The 25,127-nt window shown below is 50.4% G+C and overlaps 1 protein-coding gene across 5 annotated transcripts in view; it reads left to right on the top strand.

Moving 5' to 3' along the window:
• LOC142075847 (mothers against decapentaplegic homolog 7) overlaps window positions 1-24,688 on the top strand; it is a 29,631-nt gene extending 4,943 nt beyond the window's left edge. For 2 of the 5 annotated variants that reach the window (XM_075137841.1, XM_075137845.1), the window contains 2 exons: window positions 3,497-3,568; window positions 22,795-24,688. In XM_075137841.1, the coding sequence (XP_074993942.1) occupies window positions 3,497-3,568; window positions 22,795-23,333 (611 nt within the window). In that variant the 3' untranslated portion in view covers window positions 23,334-24,688. Of the gene's footprint in view, window positions 1-3,493; window positions 3,569-22,794 lie in introns of all 5 variants that reach the window. The other 3 variants (XM_075137840.1, XM_075137844.1, XM_075137842.1) reach the window with 2 other exon arrangements.
• The last annotated feature ends 439 nt before the right edge of the window (window positions 24,689-25,127 follow it).

Raw genomic sequence — 25,127 nt, 5'->3', positions numbered from 1 at the left:
AGAAAAAATCCGTTTGGCAGCTGAACTCTGACTAACGGGGCCGCGACAGGCACGAGCGGAGCCTGGAAGTCTGTTGTTGCAGGTGGGTTTTGCAAGCTCAGGGTTTCTCGGCGTTTCCTCTGCGGAGGGACCGAGGGTTTCCCGTCCCAGCATTGGTGCCATCTCCTGCGGCATTTTCCCAGCCGTATGTTGAGGATTGCTCGCCATGGGCTGGCTAGGTGGAAGAGAGACAGTAGATGATGACGGGAAGGTGTGAAGCCTTTTACCTGGCTGATGCACATGAGCCATCTTCTCCCCTGGGACCTTGGGTGGGAATGGTCCCTCCATTTAGACTTGGGAAACTGCATCTGCCAATGGAGGTGGGAACGTGCCTCCAGCAGGAAACTTCTGCTTTTCCATCAAGCGTGATGGTGGTAATAAAAATATTTAAGTATTTAGTGCTATGTCTTGTAAGTGCTTCATATGGACAGACAGATAGGAATACCTGGACTGGCGTGGGCTCTGGCAGCGGTCACCTGTGCCCATGATCATAGAATCACAGAAGGGTTTGGGTTGGAAGGGACCTTTAAAGGTCATCTAGTCCAACCCCCCTGCCATGAGCAGGGCCATCTTCAACTAGATCAGGTTGCTCAGAGCCCCGTCCAACCTGACCTTGAATGTTTCCAGGGATGGGGCATCTACCACCTCTCTGGGCAACCTGTGCCAGGGTTTCACTACCCTCAGCGTAAAACATTTCTTCCTTCTGCCTGGTCTGAATCTCCCCTCTTTTAGTTTAAAACCATTGTGGTGGGGATTACATTTTTTTTTCGGAGGTGATGGAGGCCGAAACAGGCTGTGTTGCTGGCTGGAGGAAAGCGGGGATGGACAGGGAGCTGGGGGTCTGCTGCGGGCAGTGAAATGCCGCATCAGACTGCGTGTTGTAGAACAGATCTGGTATTTGTGACTCGCCGTAGAGCGGAAAGAGCGGGTTCCCTGCGGGAAGGCTGTAAGTCCAGGCTGGCTTCCTCGTTCATCAAGGAGAGGACTTTCCCTCTTCCTTACACGGGGCGGTTGCAGGGATCGGTGGTGATGGCTTGTGCGGGGCTGGGCTCACCCTGCAATCCTGGAGACCTGGAGCTTCCTGTGGGAGCTCAGCATTCCCGATATCCCTGCAGGAGCTGCCACTTGCGGTTGTGTTGGAAGCAAGATGGATAGTGATGCCCCCAAATAATTCAGGCAGAAGTTTTGACCCATTATTAAGTAGGACAAGGGGCTGCAAGTGGCTGTGTCCATCGTGCTCCTGGGTGGCTGGTCATGATGGTACTGGAGTATGAGAGTGCAGGAAACCCACTGAGTTGTTGCCGCAAAGCCAAATGCCCTCCTGTGGCATCGACTTTAAGGGGAGTTGGAGGTTTGGCAGCTTCCAGGAACTATTCGGCACCTTGCATGGTTGGGCTGGTGGCCACCAGGAATAATTGTATGTCTCCGCGATGGTTTTATATTGTGGGAAGGCAGATTTGGGAGGAGATTCACATGCAGTTGGCTTGATCCTACCTCCGATCCTACGGCCTCTCTGGTGCTGAAAATAAAACAAGCCAGAGGACCCCGTAGTAGCGAGAGCCCTTGGCAGATCTGTGGGTGATGGGAAGAGTGCAAGGACGAAACCAGCCACGTGTAGGGCAGAGAGCCCAGGAGGGTCCCACTTTTGGGCTTATCCCACATTTGACCATCGTGCTTGGTCTAGAGTCCAGGTGCCTCAGCTCTGTGTCCTCTAAAGAGACTTGAGAGGGTAATTAGTTGATGAAGGGAACTGGCTGTTGGATGATGGGACACGGGAAGGGAGCTGACAGCTCTGAAGAAGCCATGAAAGCACACTTGGGCTTTCCTTTGATGGATAGCGTGGATCGGGGAGTGGTCCAGCTGGTCAGGGAGGCTCTGAAGCTGTCCTTGTTCTTAGCCTCAGTGCAGAAATGCCAAATGGATTCGGAGTCAAACCGGAGCAGCGCTGCCGTAACGTCAGCATCACCCCATTGCTAAGGTTATGCATTTTACGTCGGGATAAGATTCTCTCCTGCCATCCTGTCCAGTGTGCTAACAGAGGACCTGGTCACGTAGGATCCCTAGAGTAAGACAACATGGAAAGGGCAAATTATGTCCTTTATCCCACAGGGCCTCATCAGGGAGCTGTAACTGGGGGCAGATGGAGCCCAGCGCGGGGCAGGGTGGTCCAGCCTGCGTTCAGAAAGCATCTGTAGCCCAAGCGACTGAAGCCCTCTCAGGGCAAGTGCATGGGGAATCTTCTGACTGGATTAGAAAGGGTTAAAAAAGAGACAAAGCCTATTTCTTTAAAGCATAGAAAGCAGGACAAGGCATTTAGAGAGTGTATCGTATACAGTATTTCACAAGTAAGTCCATTTCCTGTCTCCCCTATTGTTTTTGGTTTGATTAAGTATATCCTGTTAAACTGTATATTCCTGTTAGGGCTTCTACTTTACTCTGATAAAATGAGGTTATGTAGGCAGGAATGTCTTTTTCACTGGGATTTCAGGGATGAAATCTGGAAAAACGACTTTATCAGTAGGGAGAAAATTATCTCGGCTCTCCTGGTGGTGGCCCTTGCTTTGAGACACAGCCGTGAGCGAAATGATGTCATTAGGGAGCGCAAATTTGATGAAACCCAAAGTCCGCGAGAACCTGCTGAGGACCAGAAGGTTGCGTGAACTTCATGGATCTTCTCAGGCATGGAGTGTCCTTGAGCTTGTCTCCTCCATGGTAGTGACCGAAAAGCTGGAGTTTGCCAGTAGGACCAGGGGATCGCTGTTGGCTCCTGGCTGTTGTCACCTGGAAGAGCAGGCTTGGGGTGGAACGGTCCAAACCCTGAGCTCGAATGCCTCCATACGTCAGGAGGAACCTCTAACGGGGCGGCTGATCTTACCCTGCCCTTGCCCTTCGGTGGTGCATGGAGGCGTAGATCCAGTTGCCCGCCTGTCCCAGGAGGTGACAGCGAGGTGTAAGATCTGCCAGCAGCTGGCGGTGACAAAAATTGAGCGGGGGAACACAAAGATAGACCGTTTGCCACAAAAGGGCGGCGATGAGACATTTCCCTTTCGGTTCCCATTTTGGTGAGTTACAGGTGTTGACTAAATTGGGTGCGTAAAGCCACGATTTAAGCATTTTTGGGAGCTCGCTTACATCAGAACGACGACAACCTTGATCTCATTACCCGGTGACTTGGCCAGCGAGGTGGCAGCCAGTCTGTAATTTTTGCCGGTCTATAATCAGCGTTGGCTGGTGATGAAGCGCAGCGCGCAGCCTTGGTTGAGGCGACGAGTTAGGGTGGATGCTTCTTGATGAACTACCGTCTCTGCGCGGACGATTAGTAATCGCTTCCTGCTAAACCCTTTGGAATGTGTGTTCTGCTCGCGGCGACGCTGGGAGCCTGCGAAGAACCGCCTATATACTGATTTTTTTTTTTTTTTTTTTTTTCTTCTTCTCTTCTTTTCCTCCGCTCCAGCAGATTGTCCAGACTCTGTGCCTTCCTCCACTGAAACAGGGGGAACTAATTGTCTAGCCCCTGGGGGGCTTTCAGGTAAGACATCTCTCGTTGCCCTTGATTTTGGCCGCGGGTTGCGTTGACCGAGGGTCCCGACGGAAGGCGGAAGTGATGCTGGGAAGTTTTGGGGATGCGAGTCGTTGAGAAAGGCGTGCTCGAAGGGGGAATTAGGTTTCGTTTCGGTAGCAGCCACGTACCTCTCATGCAGAGGATGTGTTGAAATCCCAGGCGAGGTTCTCCGTTCCCGAAAGCCCCTATTTCCTTTGAATTCCAGCCTTACGCTCCATTAATTTTTGGAGCGAGGCAGGAAGAGGCGTGTTGGGGAAGGCGAAGTGATGTTGGCCACCGTTCGTTCGGATGCATGGATTATCGGAGCAGGTGCGGTTGCGCCTTGCAGAAGGATTCGGCGTCAAGCTCTCCTTGACGTGGTGGTGGCACCTCTTGTCTCTGGGACGAGAGCCATGCTTGGGCTTTGCTCCTGGTAGGGAAACCAGCATCCCACATCTCATGCGTGAGGCTCGTGGTGCCCGGGGGGGGAAGGTGACCCCGTTTTTTGCAGAAGACATTGCAGAGGGATTTGGACTTGATGATCCTTACGGGTCCCTTCTAACTTGAGATGTTGTGCGATTTCCCTCGTTTTCCTATTTGGCATCTCCTTCAGCTTCCAGGTGCCGTTATGGGATGGGGGTTCAGAAGGTGGTTTCCCCACCCCTCTTGGGCTTTTCATAGAATCCTAGAATGGTTTGGATTGGAAGGGACCTTTAAAGGTCATCTAGTCCAACTCCCAACATCTTTTCCACGGTGTGATGTCTCCAGCACCGCATCTCCCACCCCAGACCAGCCAGCTCTGTAGCTGGGCTCTGTCTCTACCAGGATGAAAGTGTCTGAAACCGTGTACCTGCACGTATTGGCTGATGTTTGAAGGTGCTTTCCTTTGTGGGGATGTCTCCATGATTTATGATTTATTCATCGCCCTGAAATTGGAATTTCAGAAATAGGTCGGCGGCGGCCGCACGCGCGCGTGCATCTGCCCCTGCCTCTCTCCAGGAATTGCGTTCGGTGTGGATGTCTTTAAGTGAGCCTTGTTTGTTTTTCTTTGGGTGTAATATATACCCTGCCTGTTATTTGAGAGGGGAGCATATTGTTTGTTCAAAGGCCCTAATGAGAATTAATCAAACGGAGGGGGAGAGGGAACAGAGAAACTTGTCGCTGCTTTTTTGTTTAATGCAGAAGACTGTTGGGTTTGTCTTTTTTTTTCTGCTCTTGGAACCTATAGCTTTAGGGAAGAAAAAAAAGAGACTAAAAAGAAAAAAGACAAGAAGCAAAACAACACAATAAGGATGTTGTTAGGTCTTTTTTTGTTTTGGGTTTTTTTTTTTTCCCCTTCTTCCCTTTTTCCTCCTGAAATACACCCGTTGCGGAGGGGAGGAGAGAGTTCAGTTCCACAGGATACCACATGAAATAAGCAGAGGAAGTACTCGTTTTTAAAAGGGGGCTTTCTGTAAGGTTCAGCCTATTGATAACATCTCGTCTGGCTGCTCTGCTCCCGAAGGGAAGGCGGGAGGTGGGGGCTTGGGCTGCAGGAAATAACACGGCTCGTTCCCGGTGCCTCCCGAAGGGCCGCGGGAAGGGGAGCCCCAACTCCTTAACAGAGCCTCCTCCCCAAAAGAAAGCACGTTTCCTCCCGAAAATGCATATTTTTTTTCCTTATTTTATTATATATTTATTATTTCATTGGATTGGATTTGTTTTTTGTCTTCCTTATCAAAGGTTCCCCCCCCCCCAAAGCCTGGAAATAGAACCTTTTACGATCATTAACTGCTCTTTTTTCCTCCCCAAATGTAATTGTAGCCATTTAGTTTAATGAGGAGCTGATAGGAGAGTTGACTCATGAAGGGATACGGTTAGCTACCCAAGCCCTGAAACAAAGCCGAATGCCTCCACATGAAAGAGCATTTGTTTTGAATTTGCTCTGATTTACTGGCATCTCCCTTCCGCGCGCAGAAGTGCAGCGCTGAAAATTCCCAACTGGAGAGACCCAGTCGAGAAAGGAAAATAAACGCACTTTGCAGCAATCCTCCAAAGCTCGCTTTCTCCTTTTTTCTAACACCACCCCCCCCCCCCCCCCGCCTTGCATATTTTAGTTAGCAGAAGGGTGTATTTGAAGAGGGCTTTAATGAGTTATTGGCAGGGTACATGGGCAGCGCTTCGGCTTGGTTCTTATCTAAGGTTGGGCAGATGGGGATCGGTGATGCTTGGTGGAGAATCCAGCATCCCTCATCCCCTCCAGACCAGGGCTGGATTTGCGGTTCCTTGATGAAAGGATGGCTTTAAGAAAAGCAAGAAAACCCTAATTTTGATAGATTTGGAAGCAGGAGGCTGAGGAAGAAGACATCACGGATGGATGGCGGTGGTGGGTTCCTGTAGCACTGTAGGCTTTGGCCACCAGTGATGGGCAGTGGATGCTGGTGTAGTAGTGGTGTTCAAAGTCAGTAGACCTGCCCTAACGGTCTGGAAGCTGGAAGGGCGGATTTAGTGAGGCAGATCACTCTTGGCACTGAGAATTTGGGAATGGGACCAGCCTGGGGTTCACAGCTACTCTGGCAGGGAAACTGCAAGGGGAGGTTGTGAGGATGATGGCAAGAGGAGCATTAAAAAGGGCATGGAAGTGAGTGCCCTTGCAGCTCTCCATGAGGATCCTTTGATGAGGAGGAGTCTCAGGTCCGGCCACCGCCGGGGTCGCAATCTCCTTCTGGAGGCTGAAGGCAGTTTCATTGATGGATACCAGAGGCGCTGGAGGATGTGGGAGGGGGAGCGGCGTGGCCGGAGAGATGTATGGGAAGCATTTCCCGCTTGCGATAACGGATCTGAGCCGCTCTTTCCCTTCCTCTGCTTTCTGTTCTCCTTCCTGGTCCAGGAATGCAAAATCGGGTAGTCCTTCACACCGTGCTGGTGTCCTCTTCTCATCCCACCTCTGCTGTCTCTTCCCTAGATGATGCCCCCCTCGCTCCCCCGAGGTGCTGGCTCTTGCTTCCATGTTCTTGCCTTTATTTTCTTATATCTTTATTTATTCGGTGGTCACTCTGTGGGTAGGTCAGAACTCCTCGTTCCTGGTGTCTCCCACTGAGATGGTTGTGCTCAGGTATTACCAGTCCAAATCCTTCGTATCCTCGACATGGTTAAAGAAGAAAGCAAAAATACCCCATTGGAGATAAAAATAATTTCCGTAAATAGGAGGCAGGGGGTGTTTTTCTTGTATTTTGAGCTGACTTGTTCCCAGCAGATGTGTTTGGTGTTGACTTTCAAACAAGCAAAGCCATTCTTGGAGAGCCTGGAGGTGGCCGGCCCATGGTCCGGTGGCATCTGATCGGTGGGAGCTGAATTCCTATATGACCCATGGAGGGGCTCTGCTGCGGGGGCAGAAGTGAGCTGATGGTGCGTGATGGTGTTGGTGCTGGGTCTCCATGGGATGCTCTCCACCCAGCCCTGGACATCTCCCTCTTGACCCATGTGTGGCATGGGGCTTGTGGCTCTTGGCTGATGGAAGCTTGTGGTGCCCATGGTGGGCGAGAAGGTGGCTCTCCTGCAGGACAGATGAATGGTGCTGGATCTGTTGGCAAAGTGAAGCTCTCCAAGAAGCCCATCACGGCAGGAAAGCAAGATGAGCTGGCTTCTGTCCTCGCCACCTCCGCTGCTTTTTTATTTATGGGGGTTATTCGTAAAATACCAAACGCAAGAGTTTACCCGGGTTTCAGCCCAATTCTGTTGACTTGCCCTGACTCTGGAACCACCTCCAGGGTCTCCTGGAGCTGGTGGATGGTGAGTGATGGTGCCTGGTGGGCGCTGGACCAAGGCTCTGCAAGGCTTGAGGCTGGGAGACCTGCAAGGTTCTTCTGAAGCAAGCGCAGCCTCAGTTTCTCCCTCCTGGCTCCTCTGCACCGAAAAGACGGGAAAAGACCTCCGGAGGCTGCAGAAGCGTCAGCGTCGCTCCCTGCCCCGGCTCTCCCAGCGGTGGGACCTCATCTGATTTAAGGGACCGCTTGGCTGAGTGACATTTCATTCCGAAATCGCGGGCAGGCCGGGAATGTTTCACTATGCCTCTGATCCCCGCTGGTATCTGCTCGCCGGGGAAGAAGCACCTTGTCCAAACCCGGAGCTATTCGCCCCTCGAAGCGACTCCCCATGGCTCCCCCCGCCATGTAAACAGGATCCCGCGCCGTTTCTCCGGCAGAGTCCCGCCTGCCTTTTCCCATTCCCCCCTCCTTCCACCTCCCTCTCCTACAGAGTTTATAACCTCCTGTGAAATGCCTTTATTTACAAATTGGCATCCTATTATAATCTGAAATTGAGACATCTTCCTGTGGAACTCGGATTGTATATTTGTCCCAGGGATAAACAATTGCTTGGGAATAATTTTTTTTTTTTTTTTTTTTAAGTCACTTATTCTCGGTTTATTTTTGAGCGTACGTCCTTTTTAATAATTTTTTTTTTTATTATTATTTGCTTTGAGCACCGCGGGGCGTTGCACCCTTTCCTTCCCAGCCTCGTTGGAGACACGACCCCTTCTCTGCTTACCTAAAAACCACCGTCCCCTCCTGGAAAGGACAAGGTTATCAGGGGTTAACGCCAAGATGACAGCACTGGAGCCTCTGGAGCAAAACAGGCTGCCTGCCAGACTAGGAGCCTCCCGGCTCGCCTCGCACATCATCTGACCGTGGCCGGCGGGGAGGAGGGAGCCGGCGCTTGGCACCGACCCCGGGGCTCTTGGCTTGGCCGCCCGCTCCGGCTCCTTCGGCCCCGTGGGGGTATTTTTTAAGGGGGATCTCGCCAAGCGGGGACACGGCCGGGATAGCCCCCGTGCTGCCGCGGGGATGCTGGGGGTATCCTCCTCCCGGCTCCTGGCTCTTAGCTAATTAAAGTCCCCCCAAAAGCAGATAGGACCTATTTAATAATTACTTTTAAGTGCTCTAGGGCCTTCTGGTCCTTTCCGAGGTACTCTTCTAGGATGGGTTTTAAAAAAAAACACGATGGCAGAGGTGCTCCCCCCATTAAATGCCGGGTGTTTCAATCCATCCCTGTACAGCTCCATTAAATTCATTTTTCTGAGTGCTGCCGGATTTTCCCAACCAAACGGTGCCTTGAGAGCGGTCGACAATAAAACGCAGAAGAAGGGTCCCACCAGCGAGTCCTTCATGGTGGGGACCACTCGGCTTTTAGCCCGCAACCTGGCACTTTTTAGGGAGGAACGAGGAGAAAAAAGGTGACTTTTGGTAGTTAGGGTGCCAGGGAGGGATTCATACGGTGCTCTGCTCCCAAAAGCTGTCCCGGTGAGCGTCGGCAACTTGATCGTTGGGGACATTTAAAACTCGACGGGACAAAAACACTCGTAGAGGAGCAGCCCCGGGCTGGCAGGGATGCGGGCTGCATCGTTTCCATCCCCGCTGTCTGCCAGCGGGTATCGCTTACACTAGAGGAACCAGTAACATTAACCACATGCGTTTCCCCGCCGCCGGCATGGGGGGGTGCCTATTTCTAACCGCGGCGGCCAAGACCGTAAACCTCGATGCTGGGTTAAAACGGGGTACACCCCATTTTAGTGTGCACGGGGGGAAAAAGAGGTGTATGGAGCCCCCCAGCCCTAACCGGGTGCTTTCGGAGGGTGACGGGCTGGGCGGCGGGTGCTGGCCGGGGCCGGGCGCGGGTGGGTGCCAGCCCCACCGCCGTCCCCGGCCGGCTTGAATGACCCACGCCGCAGCCTGGCCGCCTGCCTACTGTCACAAAGGAGCTTCCTTTCCAGTTTATTTTCAGCGCCGAGATATTATTAACCGCTGAGGCACGGTCTCTGTTCTAACCACCCTCGCTTTTTGCCTAAATCGCTTTGTTTTCACCCCCCGTTCGGCGTTCCGAGGCCGCCGCCTTGGCTCCGGTGCCGCCGGGGTACCGGCTGCGTCACGGCTGCTGTTGAGGAACGGGAGGGCACCCGCGGCCTGATCCTGCGCGGGGCTGAGGTCGGGGAAGGGAAGGAGCTCGGCGTCTCGCAGGATTTCCGCCCGCTGCCTTGGGATTAGCCCCTTGGTTAGGTTTTTTTTTTTTATTCTTCTTTTGATAAAAGCAACATCTTGGGTGTTGCAGGCTGCCTCTTTCTCTGCGGTTTATTATTATTTTCTTTTATTATTTTCTTTTATTATTTTCTTTTATTTCTTTCCTTTCCTTTTTCCTTTCCTTTTTCCTTTCCTTTTTCCTTTCCTTTTTCCTTTCCTTTTTCCTTTCCTTTTTCCTTTCCTTTTTCCTTTCCTTTTTCCTTTCCTTTTTCCTTTCCTTTTTCCTTTCCTTTTTCCTTTCCTTTTTCCTTTCCTTTTTCCTTTCCTTTTTCCTTTCCTTTTTCCTTTCCTTTTTCCTTTCCTTTTTCCTTTCCTTCTCTTCTCTCTTCTCTTCTTTAGTTTACTTTTTTAATGCAAGAAAAGAGCTTTTCTGGGCAAGCATTGCAGGGATTTTCCATCCCCATCCAGGGAGGGGTGGGGGCTCGCATCCCCCGTGCAGGGACCCGCCGTGGGAGCCACCCTCGGGGGGGTCTTTGCTGATGGGTTCGAGCCGCCGGGTCCAAAAAGCTTTTTCCAGGGGGTTTTGTGCTGTTGGGGATGTGACGTGGTGTTTGGTAACAGACAGCCCCTCTTCCCCTTTCTTTTTTATTTCCTTTTTTATTTTTCCCTTGTTTTTTTTTCCCCTCCCCTCTTTCGGGTAGCGATTTAAACGCGTGATGATAACTTTCACCCTGTTAATTAAGAGGAAACATTGGGACAAGACAGGAAATTACATCAGTTTTTTATGAGGAAAGAGCCAAGAAAAAAAAAAAAAAACACAAGAAAACATAGTTATTAGTGAAAGGAAAGAAAAGTGCCGGGGGAGGAGGAGAAAGAAAAGGAGAGAAAAGGAGAAAAAACCCCCATTCCATGGGCCCCGCTTTTCCGAGGGAGGCTGCTCCGGTACTTTTATTTTATTTTTATTACGTCAAAAAATATTTGACTAGCAGGGTCACCTTTGCTTGAGCGCGACGCTCCAGCTTCCCGAGGAATCTTTTTTTTTTTTTTTTTTTTTTCTTCTTCCCTTCATGCCTTCTCTCAGCTTCCTTCCCCAAACTGTGAGGCCTAGGAAGCTCTTGGCCGGGAGACTAATTTTGGTTTGGCTGCTCAGCCCTTCAAATTGGTCCCCACCCAGTGTCATTATCTTGGTTTTAACTTGCAAGGGGGGGGAAAAAAAAAAAACCACCCTGTAAGAGCTGGCTCAGCCCTTCTCTACCCTTTTAACCTCGCTGCGTAAAAAACATCCCGGCTTCAGCTCCCCGGTTGGGTTGTGCCGGCAACGGTGAAGCACCACGGGATGGTTGCAGGAGATCCTGGTGATGGTCTCGGTGATGCTTCTCCATGTGCGATGGCAGGTCCTGTGGTCCTTCCTCATCCTCGCACCAGGATGAAGTAAGATGCCCGGTGGGGTGGTTGCAGGAGGTCCCAGTGATGCTCCTTCATGTGTGATGGCGGGTATCTGGCTCTGCGGTCCTTCTTCATCCTCCCTCAGGGAGGAAGTAAGATGCCCGGTGGGGTGGTTGCGGGAGGTCCCGGTGATGCTCTTCCGTATGTGTGATGGTGGGTACCCGGCTCTGCGGTCCTTCCTCATCCTCCCTCGGGGATGAAGTAAGATGCCTGGTGGGGTGGTTGCAGGAGGTCCCGGTGATGCTCTTGGTCATGATCCTCCATGTGCAATGGTGGGTACCCGGCTCTGCGGTCCTTCCTCATCCTCCCTCGGGGATGAAGTAAGATGCCCGGTGGGTGCTGGGTTTTGGTGAAGTCCTGGCTCCTGTGGGCTTTCCCGGCTTTTCCTTGAATACCTGGGCAGGTGGAAAAACAGATTCCTCCATTAAATAACTCAGAACCACTCAGGCTGTTAAGCCTTTGGCGCATCATTGCAAATATGTACATAATAAGCGAGGCTATGGGCGGTTATATATATATGTATGTTGAATATGTAGAAATTATATAGTTTTTATATATATATGTAGGTTGAACATATTCAATATATGATTATATATTGAATATATTCAATATATTGGATATATTCTGTCTATATATTGAATTATATATAGTGTATATATAGGTTGAATATATTCAATATATTGATATATATTCATTATATTGAATATATCAGATATAATGAATGTGTAGCGAATATGTTGAATGTATTCAATATGATATATGGAATATATAAAATATAATGAATATATAATGAAGATACTGACTATATTCAACCAATATACATAGGTTGGAAAAAAACCCCATACATGTATATGTTGAATAGATGTGGTTTCTGTATCAATAAGAGCTGGCTTTGCATCGGAGAAACTGGGGTGTTGGGAAGGTGGTGAAAGTTCAAACATCCTTCGCTTTTACAACCGCTGAAGTTGGCTCCGGATCCGGTGTTTTTCAGTGATGGAAACCGATGGGTTGAATTTATAGATGCTAAAAATTGCCGGGCATCGCCGCTGAGCGGGTGATGCACAGTAATGCTGGAGGGGTTGGGTGTCTGTTGGCACGTTGACTGCAAGGTGAGATTTTGAGTGGAAAGGCAGGGAAAATAGCAAAATAGTTGAGAAATCAAACAGGGAGATGGGGTGCTGCTCGCCCACGCGGGATGGCTGCCGGTGACCCCGCGGCTGGGCTCCGGCGGCACCTTCCTGGGCAGAGCGGATGGAGTAAATAACTCCATAAAATCATCCTTCCAGCAGGAATCAAATAACAGGAGTTTTATTTGGAAAAGGAGTAAGGAGCCTGAAGTTACATCACTGCGTTTGAACTGATGAATTCATTTTCTTTGGAAGCCGGGCTGAGACTTTTTAGCTCATTATAAGGAACAAACCCATAAATCTTCATACGCGGAGGCCCGTAGTTTTCCTGTTCTTTGTCACAGCCCAGCATGGAAAATGTGTCCCGGGTGTCAAGAGCACGAAGCCTTGACACACCTGAGATGCTGCACCAAGGTTATTTTCTGGATTTATATTCTGGGTTTGCCAAGCGGTGGGGCCGAGCCCCAAACCCTCTGGGCTTTGCCCCCACCGGAGGATGCTCTGGGTCTTGATGATGCCCAAATCCCTTGGGGTTTGCCCCCACCGGAGGATGCTCTAGGTCTTGGTGATGCCCCAAACCCCCTGGGCTTTGCCTCCATGGGAGGATGCTCTGGGTCTTGGTGATGCCCAAACCCCCTGGGCTTTGCCTCCATGGGAGGATGCTCCAGGTCTTGGTGATGCCCCAAACCCCCTGGGCTTTGCTCCTTGGGAGGATGCTCTGGGTCTTGGTGATGCCCAAACCCCCTGGGCTTTGCCTCCATGGGAGGTTGCTCTAGGTCTTGGTGATGCCCCAAACCCCCTGGGCTTTGCTCCTTGGGAGGATGCTCTGGGTCTTCATGATGCCCCAAATCTCCTGGGCTTTGGTCCATGGGAGGTTGCTGCTGGGTGTCGGTGATGCCACCCCGGCTGTGGCGCGGTCCCTGCCTGGGACACGGCTCTGCCGCTGGCACCGAAAGTGGGGGTGGGATGAGCACAAGGAACTTTTTGGGTTTTTGGTTGTTTTTTAATCCGGGTGCTGCCGACCTGCCCCGTTTTATAGCCCGGGGCAAACTTCTGCCGGCCTCCGTCTGCGAAAGCGGGGTGCCAACTCCGCCGGAGCGCTGGGAGGGTTAATTACTTAATGAATGTAATATTCTCTATAATTGCTAAGCGTTATTAATCCAGAGTAAAGTGAGAGGCGAGGGGAGGGGTGTGTGCGTGGCCAGGCTTGCGAACTCCATCCAACCGCCGTCCGTCCGTCCGTCCCTTGCTTGCCCCCTACCCGGGTAGGGGCCGATGCTGTCCGTCCGTCGGTCCGTCCGTCCCTGGGCGGCGACCCTGCCCGTACGCGAGCGTGCTTCGCCGCCTGCTCTTAGGAATAGGCGTGATTAGATTATGAAGGCAGACAGAAGTAATGATTAACTTTTTCAGTCTGCATGCTGTCTCCAGTCTGGCGCTGGGTGTTTTTTTTTCCCCCTAAGTAGGCCCTGGCCCCGCGTCGACAGGGTATTAGGTTGTAAAGAAAGCCAGGAGGAATGAAGGCAAGGGAGGGGAGGGGAAAGGGGGGGGGGGGGAAGTCTTTTCCATCGGATCCGGGACTGGAATTTATTGGCAGGAATGCAGTAAATGCTCCAAATGCCAGCCCAGCTAAACAGTTTTCATAATTGTTACGGAGCGGGGCACGACGGGCGTGAAAAGGACTTTTGTTCCAACCCTGCTTTTTCCATGGATTTACATCCCTGCGAGGGATGCTGCTCTGGGAGAGGGAGCTGGGGGAGGTCGTCGGGTTGTTTTTTTTTTTTTTTGAGGGCGGGAGGAAAACACATATTTACGTCTGTTTTCAGTCTTTGGGGAGAATTCTAGGTCGGCGTGCTGCGGGGAGAGGCTTTTTTTTTTTGAGAGCGGCAGCGATGCCGTGTGTGTGCGTGGAATGCAGTTGGGGGGGGGGGGGAACCGAACACACATCTGGGTATTAGGTATCCATTTGGAAATCCTAGACTGCTCTGCTTCAGTTTTTATTAAGGTCTTTACAAGGTTTTTAACGTGTAACCCACATAGCTACATGTTGTCAGTGGAGAGCCGTGGCTTTCCTGGGGGCCGTATCCCTGCCCTCCCCGGGGCATCGCCGGGTACCAGGCGACCTCCCTCCCTTGCATAAAAAATATTTTTAATTGCAAAAGCGTTTTGAGGTCTTCATCCTCTAAAACCGAGCTCGGTGGCTGTGTTGAGGGGGGGCTGTGACCCCAGGGCTGACGTGGCCCGGTGGCTTCTGGTGGCTTCGACATCTGCGTCGGTGATTTATCCCTGCGTTGGAAAGGTGATGGGCAGGGTGCTGGCGCGGGAGCCTCCAGCACAACCCCAGCCGGGAGAGAGATTTTGGCAAGCTCATCTTCAGGTCTTGATTTGCGTCGTCGTAAGTCAGGAGCCCTTTGTGTGCCAGTTTCTCCTTCTCAGAAGGTTTCTGGTGGAGATCCGGGTTGGGTATGGGTGGAGAAGAGGTGTGTCTTGGTAGCTGCTGGGGACGAAGCACGGAGGCGTTTGCTCACCTCCGGGAGCTGGGGCTGGTACCAACCCCGAGTCGCTCGGTGGTCGCATGGCAGCATCTCATGAACGCTGGCTTGGGCTTCCTCTGTTTTTCAGAGGAGCCCCTTGGCTGATTGTCGTTAAAATGTGATTGTTCCGGGTTGCTGTCAAGGCAGGGGAGGAGGTTGGAGGGTGCACGGGGCTGCGGAGCATCCTGCAACACCTCCCGAGCCAGCAAGTCCTCCCAGGACATCCCCACCGGCACAGGAGAACAGCAACGGGGACGCCTGCAGCAAAAATAGGATTTCTGGGGGTTTTCCACATGGACCTGCATGCCCTCGTGCTTACCCAGGTGGCCTGGGGGTCTTAAAGACCCCATGGGTGTTGGCAGCACCCCTCTGGAAGGGTCTCCCCTCTTGAAGCATCCCTTCGTCCCACCCGACCGCCGGGTTGGAGCTTGGGGAAGGGATTCCCGTCCTACTGCTTTTTTGAAACAAGGGAAAAGTTTTCCCACACCTTTGAGGGGTGCAGAAGGAGAGGCAGATAAAGAAGGTTCTTTAAATTAAAACTTCAAAAATAATTAGACTGACTGTATACTAAACAACAGCAAAGAGGCCCATTTACTGTAAATATTATGAATGGATTTGGCTGGCTTCTTCATCCCCACCCTTCCTCTAAGGCTTTTCTCTGAGCTGAGTCGAAATTCGGCCTTCAGACAGCACGGTACTCTATAATTTGCATGGCTGATGAGGCCTGAAGCCTGGTACGGAGGAAACTGGAGTCAGCTGGCTCCTCGCTAACCGCTGGAGACAGGCAGACAGGCATTTTTGGTGTGTGCCTGCCTGTATTTCCCCCCCCCCCCTCCTCCTTGTAGCTGCAGCCTTGCTTGGCTTTTAAAGAAAATGGGAACAAAAAAAGGTTGTTCTCTTCTCGAGTCGTTTTTAGCCATGGTAATTGATTAATCACCGTAATTAGACAGTAGCAGTGACTAATAGGATGTTTATGAATCAAATTTCTGGTTTGGTGGACTCCATGAACTCAGCAGTTTCACTTTGGTTCTGTCTTTGCCGTCCTTCGATGCAGGGGACATGGGGGAGCCGGGCTTCCTTCACACGGGCTTGATCACCCTGTATTTTTCAAGCTTGGACATCCCTCCTGGGCCAACCTTGGCGTTTGCCATACTGGTGCCCGCTCTTGAGGCTTTGTAGGTCTGCAACAACATGCTTGCAGGGACCCTTTCTCAGCTTGTTTTCTTGCTTTTGTGTCCCAAATTCACCCTGAAAGGTCAGGGCTGGGTTCCAGGTTGGGAGAAGGTTGACTCAAGGCACCACCAAGTTGGGGTGGGAACCTTAGGGGATGTCCTTAGGGATCAGTCATCTCTACCCACCGTCTAACCCAACCTCGTTTTTTGTCTTGATTTCACAAGAGGCTTTCCCAGCCATGGTGAAGGTGATATAGAAGTTCTTGGTTGGGTCACCAGGGGACCGAGCAGAGCACTCCCAAGCTTGGAGGTCGCTGCTAACATGAGTCTGAACCAAAGCCCTAGTTACAAATATCGGGAAATCCCAGATTCCTTCCACTGATGGCTTCTGCCAAATTTTATCCTCTGTGTCCCCATCAGACTCGCAAGGTGTCAAATCTGTTGGCAACATCTCGGCTTCTGGATACCAGCCCGTAGAAAACTTCAGCAGACTGAAGTCTTGGGGGGAAACTCAGGTGGGCATTTATTTTCATGCAAGGTTGACTTATTTTGCTAGGAGCAAGGAGCCATTTAAGTGATTGGGTGGACAACTTGTTAATAAATTAGAGAAATAATCTTAAGGCTCTTTAGCCTGCATGACTACTGTGTATGTTGAGTAATAAGAGCTGCCTAATTAGACATAGACACAAATTTATGGTCTAGCCTGTCAATCCGCGGATTAAGGACTCCGTAAGTACCTAGTGACACAATGGGCTGTAATGGCTCCTAAAGAGATGTTATGGTCTATCGTGTCAATAATCCACAGATTAAGGGCTCCCTAAGTACGTGTTGACGTGACCGACTTTCCCGGCTCTTTGGGGGCTCTTGTGTTGGCGTGGTGGAGGGACCCCATGGGCCACCTCGGGCGGTGGCATCCCTGCAGTAGGTAAGGGTTTATTTTCTCTGCAAACAACAGGAGCTTAACACATGACCATCCTCTAAATTAGCCTTTCAGAAATCATCCCAGCCATCAAAAGCTGGGGGGGGGGGTGTGTGAGGAAGCTGAAGCTGTCTAGCCCTTGTGTGCAGGGAGATATAAAAGGTTTGGGGCAAACATTGCCGTGGGTGGTGTCTCCAGGCTGCCCACAAACTCCGCTAAAGGCACAAAGACCCTTTTCTGCAGCAGGATATATCCTTTAATTTGGATTTTTTTTTTTTTCCTTTGCTTTCGCAAAGCATACCTGGAAATCTGGCTTTGAAGGATTTTTCTTGGGTTTTTTTTTGTTTGTTCCCCCACCCAAGTAGGCTGTAAATTACCCCAGAGACTAGAAAGGAAGTAAAATTTCCCTTTTTGGTGCCCGTTTTTCTTTGCTTTGATGAGCTGTGTGGTTGCACGTCACGCTCGGTGTTCTCCTCACCTCGATGCAATGCCTGTTCCCTTCTCGAGCAAGAGTTCAGGGCTGTGTTTTTCCTGAGATCCTGCAAAAACAGCACTTGCCAGTGACACGAGGGGCAAAACTGCGACTGGAGTGTCCCGAGCTGCCCTGAGGACCCTCAAGAAGAGCGTGCAAAAACCCATAAAAAGCTCCGGGGTTTGTGTCTCCATCTCTTCCATCTCGACGAGCAGGAGAAGATGGGGGGCATGGCTCTGTCCCGGGCTCGCAAATGCCGCTTAAGGTCAGCCAAGAGAGATTACCGGGCGCGAGACGCGCTGAGCTTGGTCTCAGCCTTGGCCCCGGCCAGACGACACGTTGTGCTGACACCAGTCCAGCCCATAGTTTTTTTTAAGCACAGATGCCCTCCGCGTGTGCTGACGGATAAAGGAGGAAGGACCATAGGTTCATCTGCTCATCGGCGGTGCCCACATCGCTCGTTTTCCAGCGGAAAGCTGCCCCTGGGAAGCCAGGCAGGGATCTCACCACCCCTCCAGGTCTGCCCCAGAAGCTCACGTCTGGGTCCCGGTCCTTCTAGGAAAAGTCCGTAAGACTAGTCTGCTTTCGGCGCTATGATTTCTTGGTGGACATCTACATTGATTTATCTGTTGCCTTTACCCATTCGTGTTGGGTTATCGGTTGTGCGTGTAGTGTCACCTCCGCAAGTGGCCCAGGTGAAGGTACCACAAAACCTGAGCGACCTGATCTAGTTGAAGGTGTCCCTGGTCCTTGCAGGGGGTTGGACTAGATGACCTTTAAAGGTCCCTTCCAACCCAAACCGTTCCGTGATTCTATGAAAATGAGGAGGCTTTTGTTAGCGGTTCGGGGTAGATGATGCCATGGCGAGTATTGCGTCAGGGTTGATGTTTGGTGGGAAATCCAGCCCCAGGGATCACAGAGGAAGGAGGGAGAGGAGAGGCTGTGATGGTGAGAAGTAGGAAGAGCATGAGAAGATGCTTTGGGTCAAAAAAAAAAAAATCTATAAATATATATGTATAAAAAAATATAAATACGTAGTTTGAAACACTTCTACAGCTGGATAACGTAATTTGCGTCTAATCCTAATACCATTGAGGAAAGATCCGATTACAGGCATTTAAAAACCTCATCAGGAACGCAGTTGTATTCCCATTTTCAGCGACGAGTTGTTATTATCCCAGATCCCAGTGACAATTTAGATAGCTCTTGACTTGATCCGATGGGAGTAGTCCCGGCGGGTGAGATAGCTCAGTGGGTGTTAAACTTGCTGTTTTCTTTAGAGGTCGGTTGATTACAGGAAAACCTTTAGCTATGTCAAAACAAAACAAAGCAAAACAAAAGATCCCCAGCCCACCTCCCCTCTACGTTCATGAACTTGGCACCGGGACAAGGCTGAGATCCGAAAGCCGGCCAGGAGCTGCGTTGGTTTTGTTTTAATTTTTTTTTTAAAATTCAATTTTGCTGAAATGTTTCAGTTCTTCCTGAATGAAAAAAGAACTTTTTCTTCCCAAATTCCGGAAGCTGAGCCCGGAGCTCAGAAAGAAAAAGTACAGATGACATGGTTTCATCATCCTAAAAGTGTTCATGTGTCGAGGAGAAAAGCCACACCGGAAATTTTCTGCCACTTCCAAGAGGTGAGATGCGAGTCCTCCTGCCACAGCTTGGGAGAACCAGGCGTGGGGCCGTTACTGACGAATTTGGGTGTTTCCATGGTGTGAATCTCCCGTACCCACCTTCATCTGGACCTCCTTGGTTTCAGCAGCTTTTAATTTTTTGAGGTTATTGCTCCGGTGTCCCATCCTCCAGGATTTCTATATGGATGTAGCGTTTTCTGCAGCATCCCTTCCCGGAGCAGGATGATGCCCCGCGCCCACGGGCAGCATGTGCGTACCTGAAGCTAGAAAAATCCTGGCTGTGGCTTTTTATTAAGGAATTTTGGGCAGGACTTGATGGTCACGAGGGTCAAGGCAGGTGGTGGGAAACCTCACAGCCTCTTACGCTGGTTGGTGTGCTGGGAAGTCGCTGGGAGGATGCTTTTGTGGAGGACACTACTACTTCTCCATGGGATGTGCCGGTAAAAGTGAGGGCAGCCCTTCAGGAGGGTGTAAAAAATACGGGAAAATACGGAAAAAAAAAAAATTTTTTTCAATGGGAATGTGATGTTGAATAAGGGGGCGTTGCCGTCCACACCAAAATTCCAAAAAATGTTACCCCAAAGACTTTGGGGTATCAAACTATTGCCTTAATTTCTCCCCTTCATGCAGAAATGTGCTCTGCTTCGGATGGCCGTTCTCCGTAGACCCAGCTATAAGTGATCAATACGACTGATTCTCTCAATTCCTGAGGGCAGACTCACTTTATTTTCAGTTATTTATGTATTTTTTTTTCTTTTTTTCACAATAAGCTTGCACAATGCACTGGGGGGGAGCCTGACGGAGCCCCTAGGCAGGCCGTAACGCAAACCATGGAAAATAATAATAAACCAATGACAGCAGCAAACGGAGGGATGCTTAATAACGAAATAATAGCGCGGATGTTTATAGCATTAAACATTATCATTGTTTGCTGGAATATGGGAACGCTCCCAGTTTGCTGGGAGTTTTCCAGGCATTTAGAAAGGGATGTGTTTGCTCCGAGGAGCTCGTAAAAACGATGCTTTTAACTCAAAACCAGAATCCCAATGTGTTTCTCAGCCATTTCTGGGCTGTCGCACACGAGGACACGTTGAGAGCGATGTGGCTGCGAATTTCCCACATCTGGGTTTTTGCGTGAGATGGGACGGAGACGGGAGTTGGATGGTGGGTCCAGATGAACCCGGCGGGGCATTTTGGGGTAAAATCCACCTATTTGCTTCATTTGTTCAGGCGCATGGTCATTGCCACCAAAAAAACCTTTCGGGGAAAAAAAAAATCTCCATCCCTGGAGGAAGCATCTCTGCGTCATTTTTTCCTCCTCTCCTGCCTCCGCCGCCCGAGCGATGCCACCGGCTTTTCCCACCCCTTTTCCCGGCGGATGCCAGAATCAGGGAGGCGGGTGGGAGCGGGGAGATTCCGCCGGGGTCCCAACAACCGTGAAAAGCGGCTTTGGTGGCGGCTGGCAGGGAGGCCTGATCCTGTTTATCCGAGCTCAACCCTTATATTCTCATGGCTTTTTGACTAGACATCCAGTCAACAGCCGAATCCCGCAAACGGAAGAGGCTCTGGCATATTTATACTGTGTGCTGGCATTGGCTCCTTAAAAAAAAAAAAAAAATCTCCCGGATTACCTAAGACTTGTCCTTGAGGTCTGGTCACCCCATGTCATTGAAAAACCTAGTGGGATTCATTCATGAAGTTCCAGCCCTCCATAAAGGTCTGTTCATTCATAGCCAAGGCAGTTTTCTTTTTCTTTTTTTTTTTTTTTAGTGGGTTTTTTTTTTTTTTTTAATGCTCTGGCAATTAAATAACTCTTTGTAAGCGGCAATGAGCTACTTGTTAAGTGGTCTTCACTAATGCAAGCACAAATATCAGGTGAAAAAGTCTCCCCCCCCCCCGCCCCCCCGCCTCCTCCTGAAAGGGATGCTTTTATGTTCAAATAAATAAAAGCCTATAGGAATTCCAGCGGGGTTCAATGACTCTCGCTCCAAAATTCCCTCCACTGCTGTAAAACAAAACCCAAGGAGCTCTGAGCATCGCGGGGAGGCTGCGGCGGAGGGGGGCGATGGGTGGTCGAGATGGGGACGGATCCAGGAGCATCCCTTCCCTGGATCCAGGAGCATCCCCCCCCAGATCCCTCTATCTCCCAGGCATCCCCCCCCAAAAAATTCCTCTATCTTCTGGACATCCCCCCCCAAAAAATTCCTCTATCTCCTGGGCGGGTGGGGGAAACGCCATCCTGGGGGTGTTTCTTGCCCCGCTGGGTGCACCCTGGGGTGGGGGGCACCCCATTTGGGTTAAGAGGTAACCCAAGCCACCCACCCCGTCCCGACTCGGTCCCTCGCGCGGTGCCAGGTTTCAGCAGGATATAAAGTTATCCGCAACAAAGTTCGGGAGGCACCGAAAAGGGGAGGTGGAAGGACAAACCGGGGCACCCTTTGACGGATGCTTTCCCGGGGACCCCCCGCCCCGCCAGAACCCCCATCCCCGGTTTCACCCGGGAGCGAGGGTCCCTATTTTGGGGCCTACACCGTCAGGCCCATTTTTAGTAGCTGCCTCCAGCAACTGCAGAAATATTTTCCTCGCTGGCATAGAAATGAGGAAATTAAAAGTGTGTGGCTGGGCTTTTTGGGGTTTTTTGTTTTTTTTTTTTTTAAAAGCACAGCGCAGGGCTTGGAGCACAACTCCGAGACGGGAGGAAAAAACGCCTGCGCTGGGGCTTATTAATAACAAAAAAAAATAGAGAAAACGGGGCAGCCAGCGTGCCGCTGCCGTTCCTCGTGCTGGGGGGTGGTTTTGGGGGGGATGCAGGGAGAGCTTTGGGGTGCTGGGTCACCCACCATCCCCGGTCCCATAGCTGCTCCCACGGTGCAGGGGATTATTTTGATAGCGCTCACTAACTCGCATTCCCAGCTTGATATTTTTTGGGTTTTTTTAAAATATATATTTTTTTTTCTTTAAATACAGTTACAGAGATGAATAGTTCCCAGGTCTTAACATGCCTACCGAGGCTGGAAGGAATTACCCGCTGAGCAGCACTGGGCTGTAGGGATCCTCCGTCAGGAAAAGGGACTTTTTCGTGTTTCTCAGCCCCCCCTCCTGCTTTTTTCTCCTACGTCGTATCCTCGCTGCTCGCACGGGGTAGCTACGGGCAAGGGAGTCGAAAGAAGGGCTACGGGAATGAATTTCTGGGGCTTTCGGAGGTTTTTTAGGGCATTTTTGTTAACAAGCGCGAGATTTCTGGTCCCCACCCTGCCACCGTCTGATGGCGCTTCCCGCGGGTCGGGGCTTCATCCGACGTCTCCATCCTCTCCATCACCCAAGTTCTGCCTACGGGCAGGGAAAAACTCCATGAGCTAGAGCAGACGAGTCCTTGTCCCCTCCGGTCCCATGGGGTGACCTTCAATGTGCTTTTCTTAGCAGCACCTCGGTTTTTTCAGCGTCTGTGCAGAATAGATAGTTATGGAAGTGGATCCGTCGTCTGGTGGGTGCAAATAAGGGGTTTTAGGGTGTTTGGTCTTGCTGGATGCAGCTGGCTGGAGCATCTCATCTCTCCTGTTGGCACTGAAGGTGGTCCTAGTGATGGTTTGGGTGAGGGATGGCTGCGCCGCAGGTGCTGCTGGTGGGTTTCAAGCCACTTCTGAAGGTGGACCTGGTGATTTAGGACCCATAACTCCAACCAGAGCCGGGCACTGAAGCAGCACAGGAATCCCCCAAACCTGGGTCCACTTAAATGGTCTTAATAGTGGCTTTAACACATGGCTTCTGGAAACGGCTGTGGGTGTTGGTGTGCGCGTGGAGAGCATCATGAAGACATGGGCAGGCAAGGACCTGCCAGCATTGCGTCGCTTTTGGGTCGTATTACACCCGCCCGGTGCTCAATTTCTCCTTTTTCTTTCTTTTTTTCTCCTGTTTGGTAGATTCCCAAGTTCTTCAGGAGCCGGGGGATCGGTCACACTGGTGCGTGGTGGCATACTGGGAAGAGAAGACGCGTGTGGGTCGGCTGTACTCTGTCCAAGAGCCCTCCCTGGATATCTTCTATGATCTACCTCAGGGGAATGGTTTCTGCCTCGGACAGCTCAACTCGGACAACAAAAGCCAACTGGTGCAGAAGGTCCGCAGCAAGATCGGCTATGGCATCCAGCTCACCAAGGAAGTGGACGGCGTGTGGGTGTACAACCGCAGCAGTTACCCCATCTTCATCAAGTCGGCCACACTGGACAACCCCGACTCCAGGACGTTGCTGGTTCACAAAGTGTTTCCAGGTTTTTCCATCAAGGCTTTTGACTACGAGAAGGCGTACAGCTTGCAGAGACCCAACGACCATGAGTTCATGCAGCAACCATGGACCGGATTTACTGTTCAGATCAGCTTTGTGAAAGGCTGGGGCCAGTGCTACACGAGACAGTTTATCAGCAGTTGCCCGTGCTGGTTGGAGGTTATTTTTAATAACCGATGACTCGAGACAGAGTGGACTCATGACATTTATACTACTTTGCTGCTATTATTTCCTTCTGAGTGCTTGCTTTTCATGCAAACTTTTTGTTTTTGTTTTGTTTTGTTTGTTCCCCCCCCCCTCCCCCGCCCCGTTTTGAGAAATAGCTTATGGAAAGATTTTTTTGCCTTGGGTATTTTGATAAATATATCTATTTTTTAAAAGTGTGAATGACCAATAACTCAGAAGGGCGAGAGAAGGGTGCGGGGGGGGGGGGTGGATCGCATACGATAATTATTTCGCGCCTCTGAAAGGATTATCCTATGTGATCGATGGATTCGGAAGCCACTTGCTATGTGTTACAGCTCCTTCTCTTGGATAAAACAACAAGATACCTGTATTTTTTACGCACCACCTTCCCCTTGCCGCCAGCCATCCCCGGTGACGGTGACACTGAGACCCCTTCCCCAGCGGTGCTAACCCCACGTTGCCGCCGAAGGATGGTGCAAAACCTTCCCAACCAGGTCTTTACCCACCCTTTTTATTTTATTTTTCTTGTTGCTGGGTTCACGTCTTGTCACTGTGTTCATCCTTCCACCGCTTTTTTTTTTTTTTTTTTCCCCTACGGTCATGGATTGATGCAAGGGGAGAAAACGACAGCGGAGAAACCTCGTGCATGGCCCGTGCTTTATAATTTGAGCTGAGATGCGAAGCGACAGAAGCCTAAGCCTAAAAAAAACAAAACAAAACAAAACAAAACCAACAAAACAAATGAAAAACAAATGGGAAAACGAAAGAAAAAGGGTTCACAAATAGTTGGTCTGTTGTAACCTGCTTAGATCAGGTTATCCCGGTACCATCCTATCTGGAAATGCAGTTGTGCTTTCATTTCTTCTTGAATTCATACACGAGTATGATACTTTTACACTGTTCTTAGCTCAATGAGCATGTTTAGACCTTAACATAAGCTATTTTTCTAAATATAAAGGTTTAAATGAACAAGAGAGCATTCTCATTGGAACTTTAGCATTGTAGTGCTTTGGAAATAAAACACACAAAAAAAAGGACTCCTTAAAAAAACCCTGAGATTTATTAAAGAAAAAAAATGTATTTTATGTTATATATAAATATATTATTACTTGTAAATATAAAGACGTTTTATAAGCATCATTATTTATGTATTGTGCAATGTGTATAAACGAGAAAAAATAAGAAAGATGCACTTTGCTTTAATATAAATGCAAATAACAAATGCCAAATTAAAAAAAAAAAAAAAAAGAACACGAGATTGGTGTTTTTTTCTATGGGTGTTATCATCCAGATGAATGTTTTTTCTAAAGGAGTTTATGTTCCATTAAAAAATAAAAACGTACACTTGATCCCAGGCTGTGCCGAGTGGCTTTTTTAGTGGTGGGGATGAGGCAGGCAGGAGAGTTGCTGCTCGAAGCGGGTACCGCATGGGCTCGGCGGTGGGGGCACCCACCCTAGCCCCGGGTGGGACCGCTCCGGCGTGGGTAGCACCCAGATAGGGTCACTCCAGAGCTTTGGGCTCCGTTGGGCTGATGCGGTGCAGGTGGCTCTGGGCTCCCCGGCTTGGATGCACCCAATCGGCCCAAGTCTGGAGGGGCTGGCCGGATCTGGGCAGATTGCACAGGGTTGCACCCCAAAATCTGCTGGGATTGTTTTTATTATTATTCCTGTTTCTCATAATTTTAACTTGAAAGAACCTCCATGCGAGGGACCCAGCTCCCGTTCAGCACTGTCCCAGTCCCTGAAATACCAGGGGAGACCAAGCTTCTGCTCTGCACTGGGACTTGG

This window comes from Calonectris borealis, chromosome Z, assembly GCF_964195595.1.
Source record: "Calonectris borealis chromosome Z, bCalBor7.hap1.2, whole genome shotgun sequence".
NCBI lineage: Eukaryota > Metazoa > Chordata > Aves > Procellariiformes > Procellariidae > Calonectris > Calonectris borealis.
This window is presented reverse-complemented; position numbering and strand designations above follow the sequence as displayed.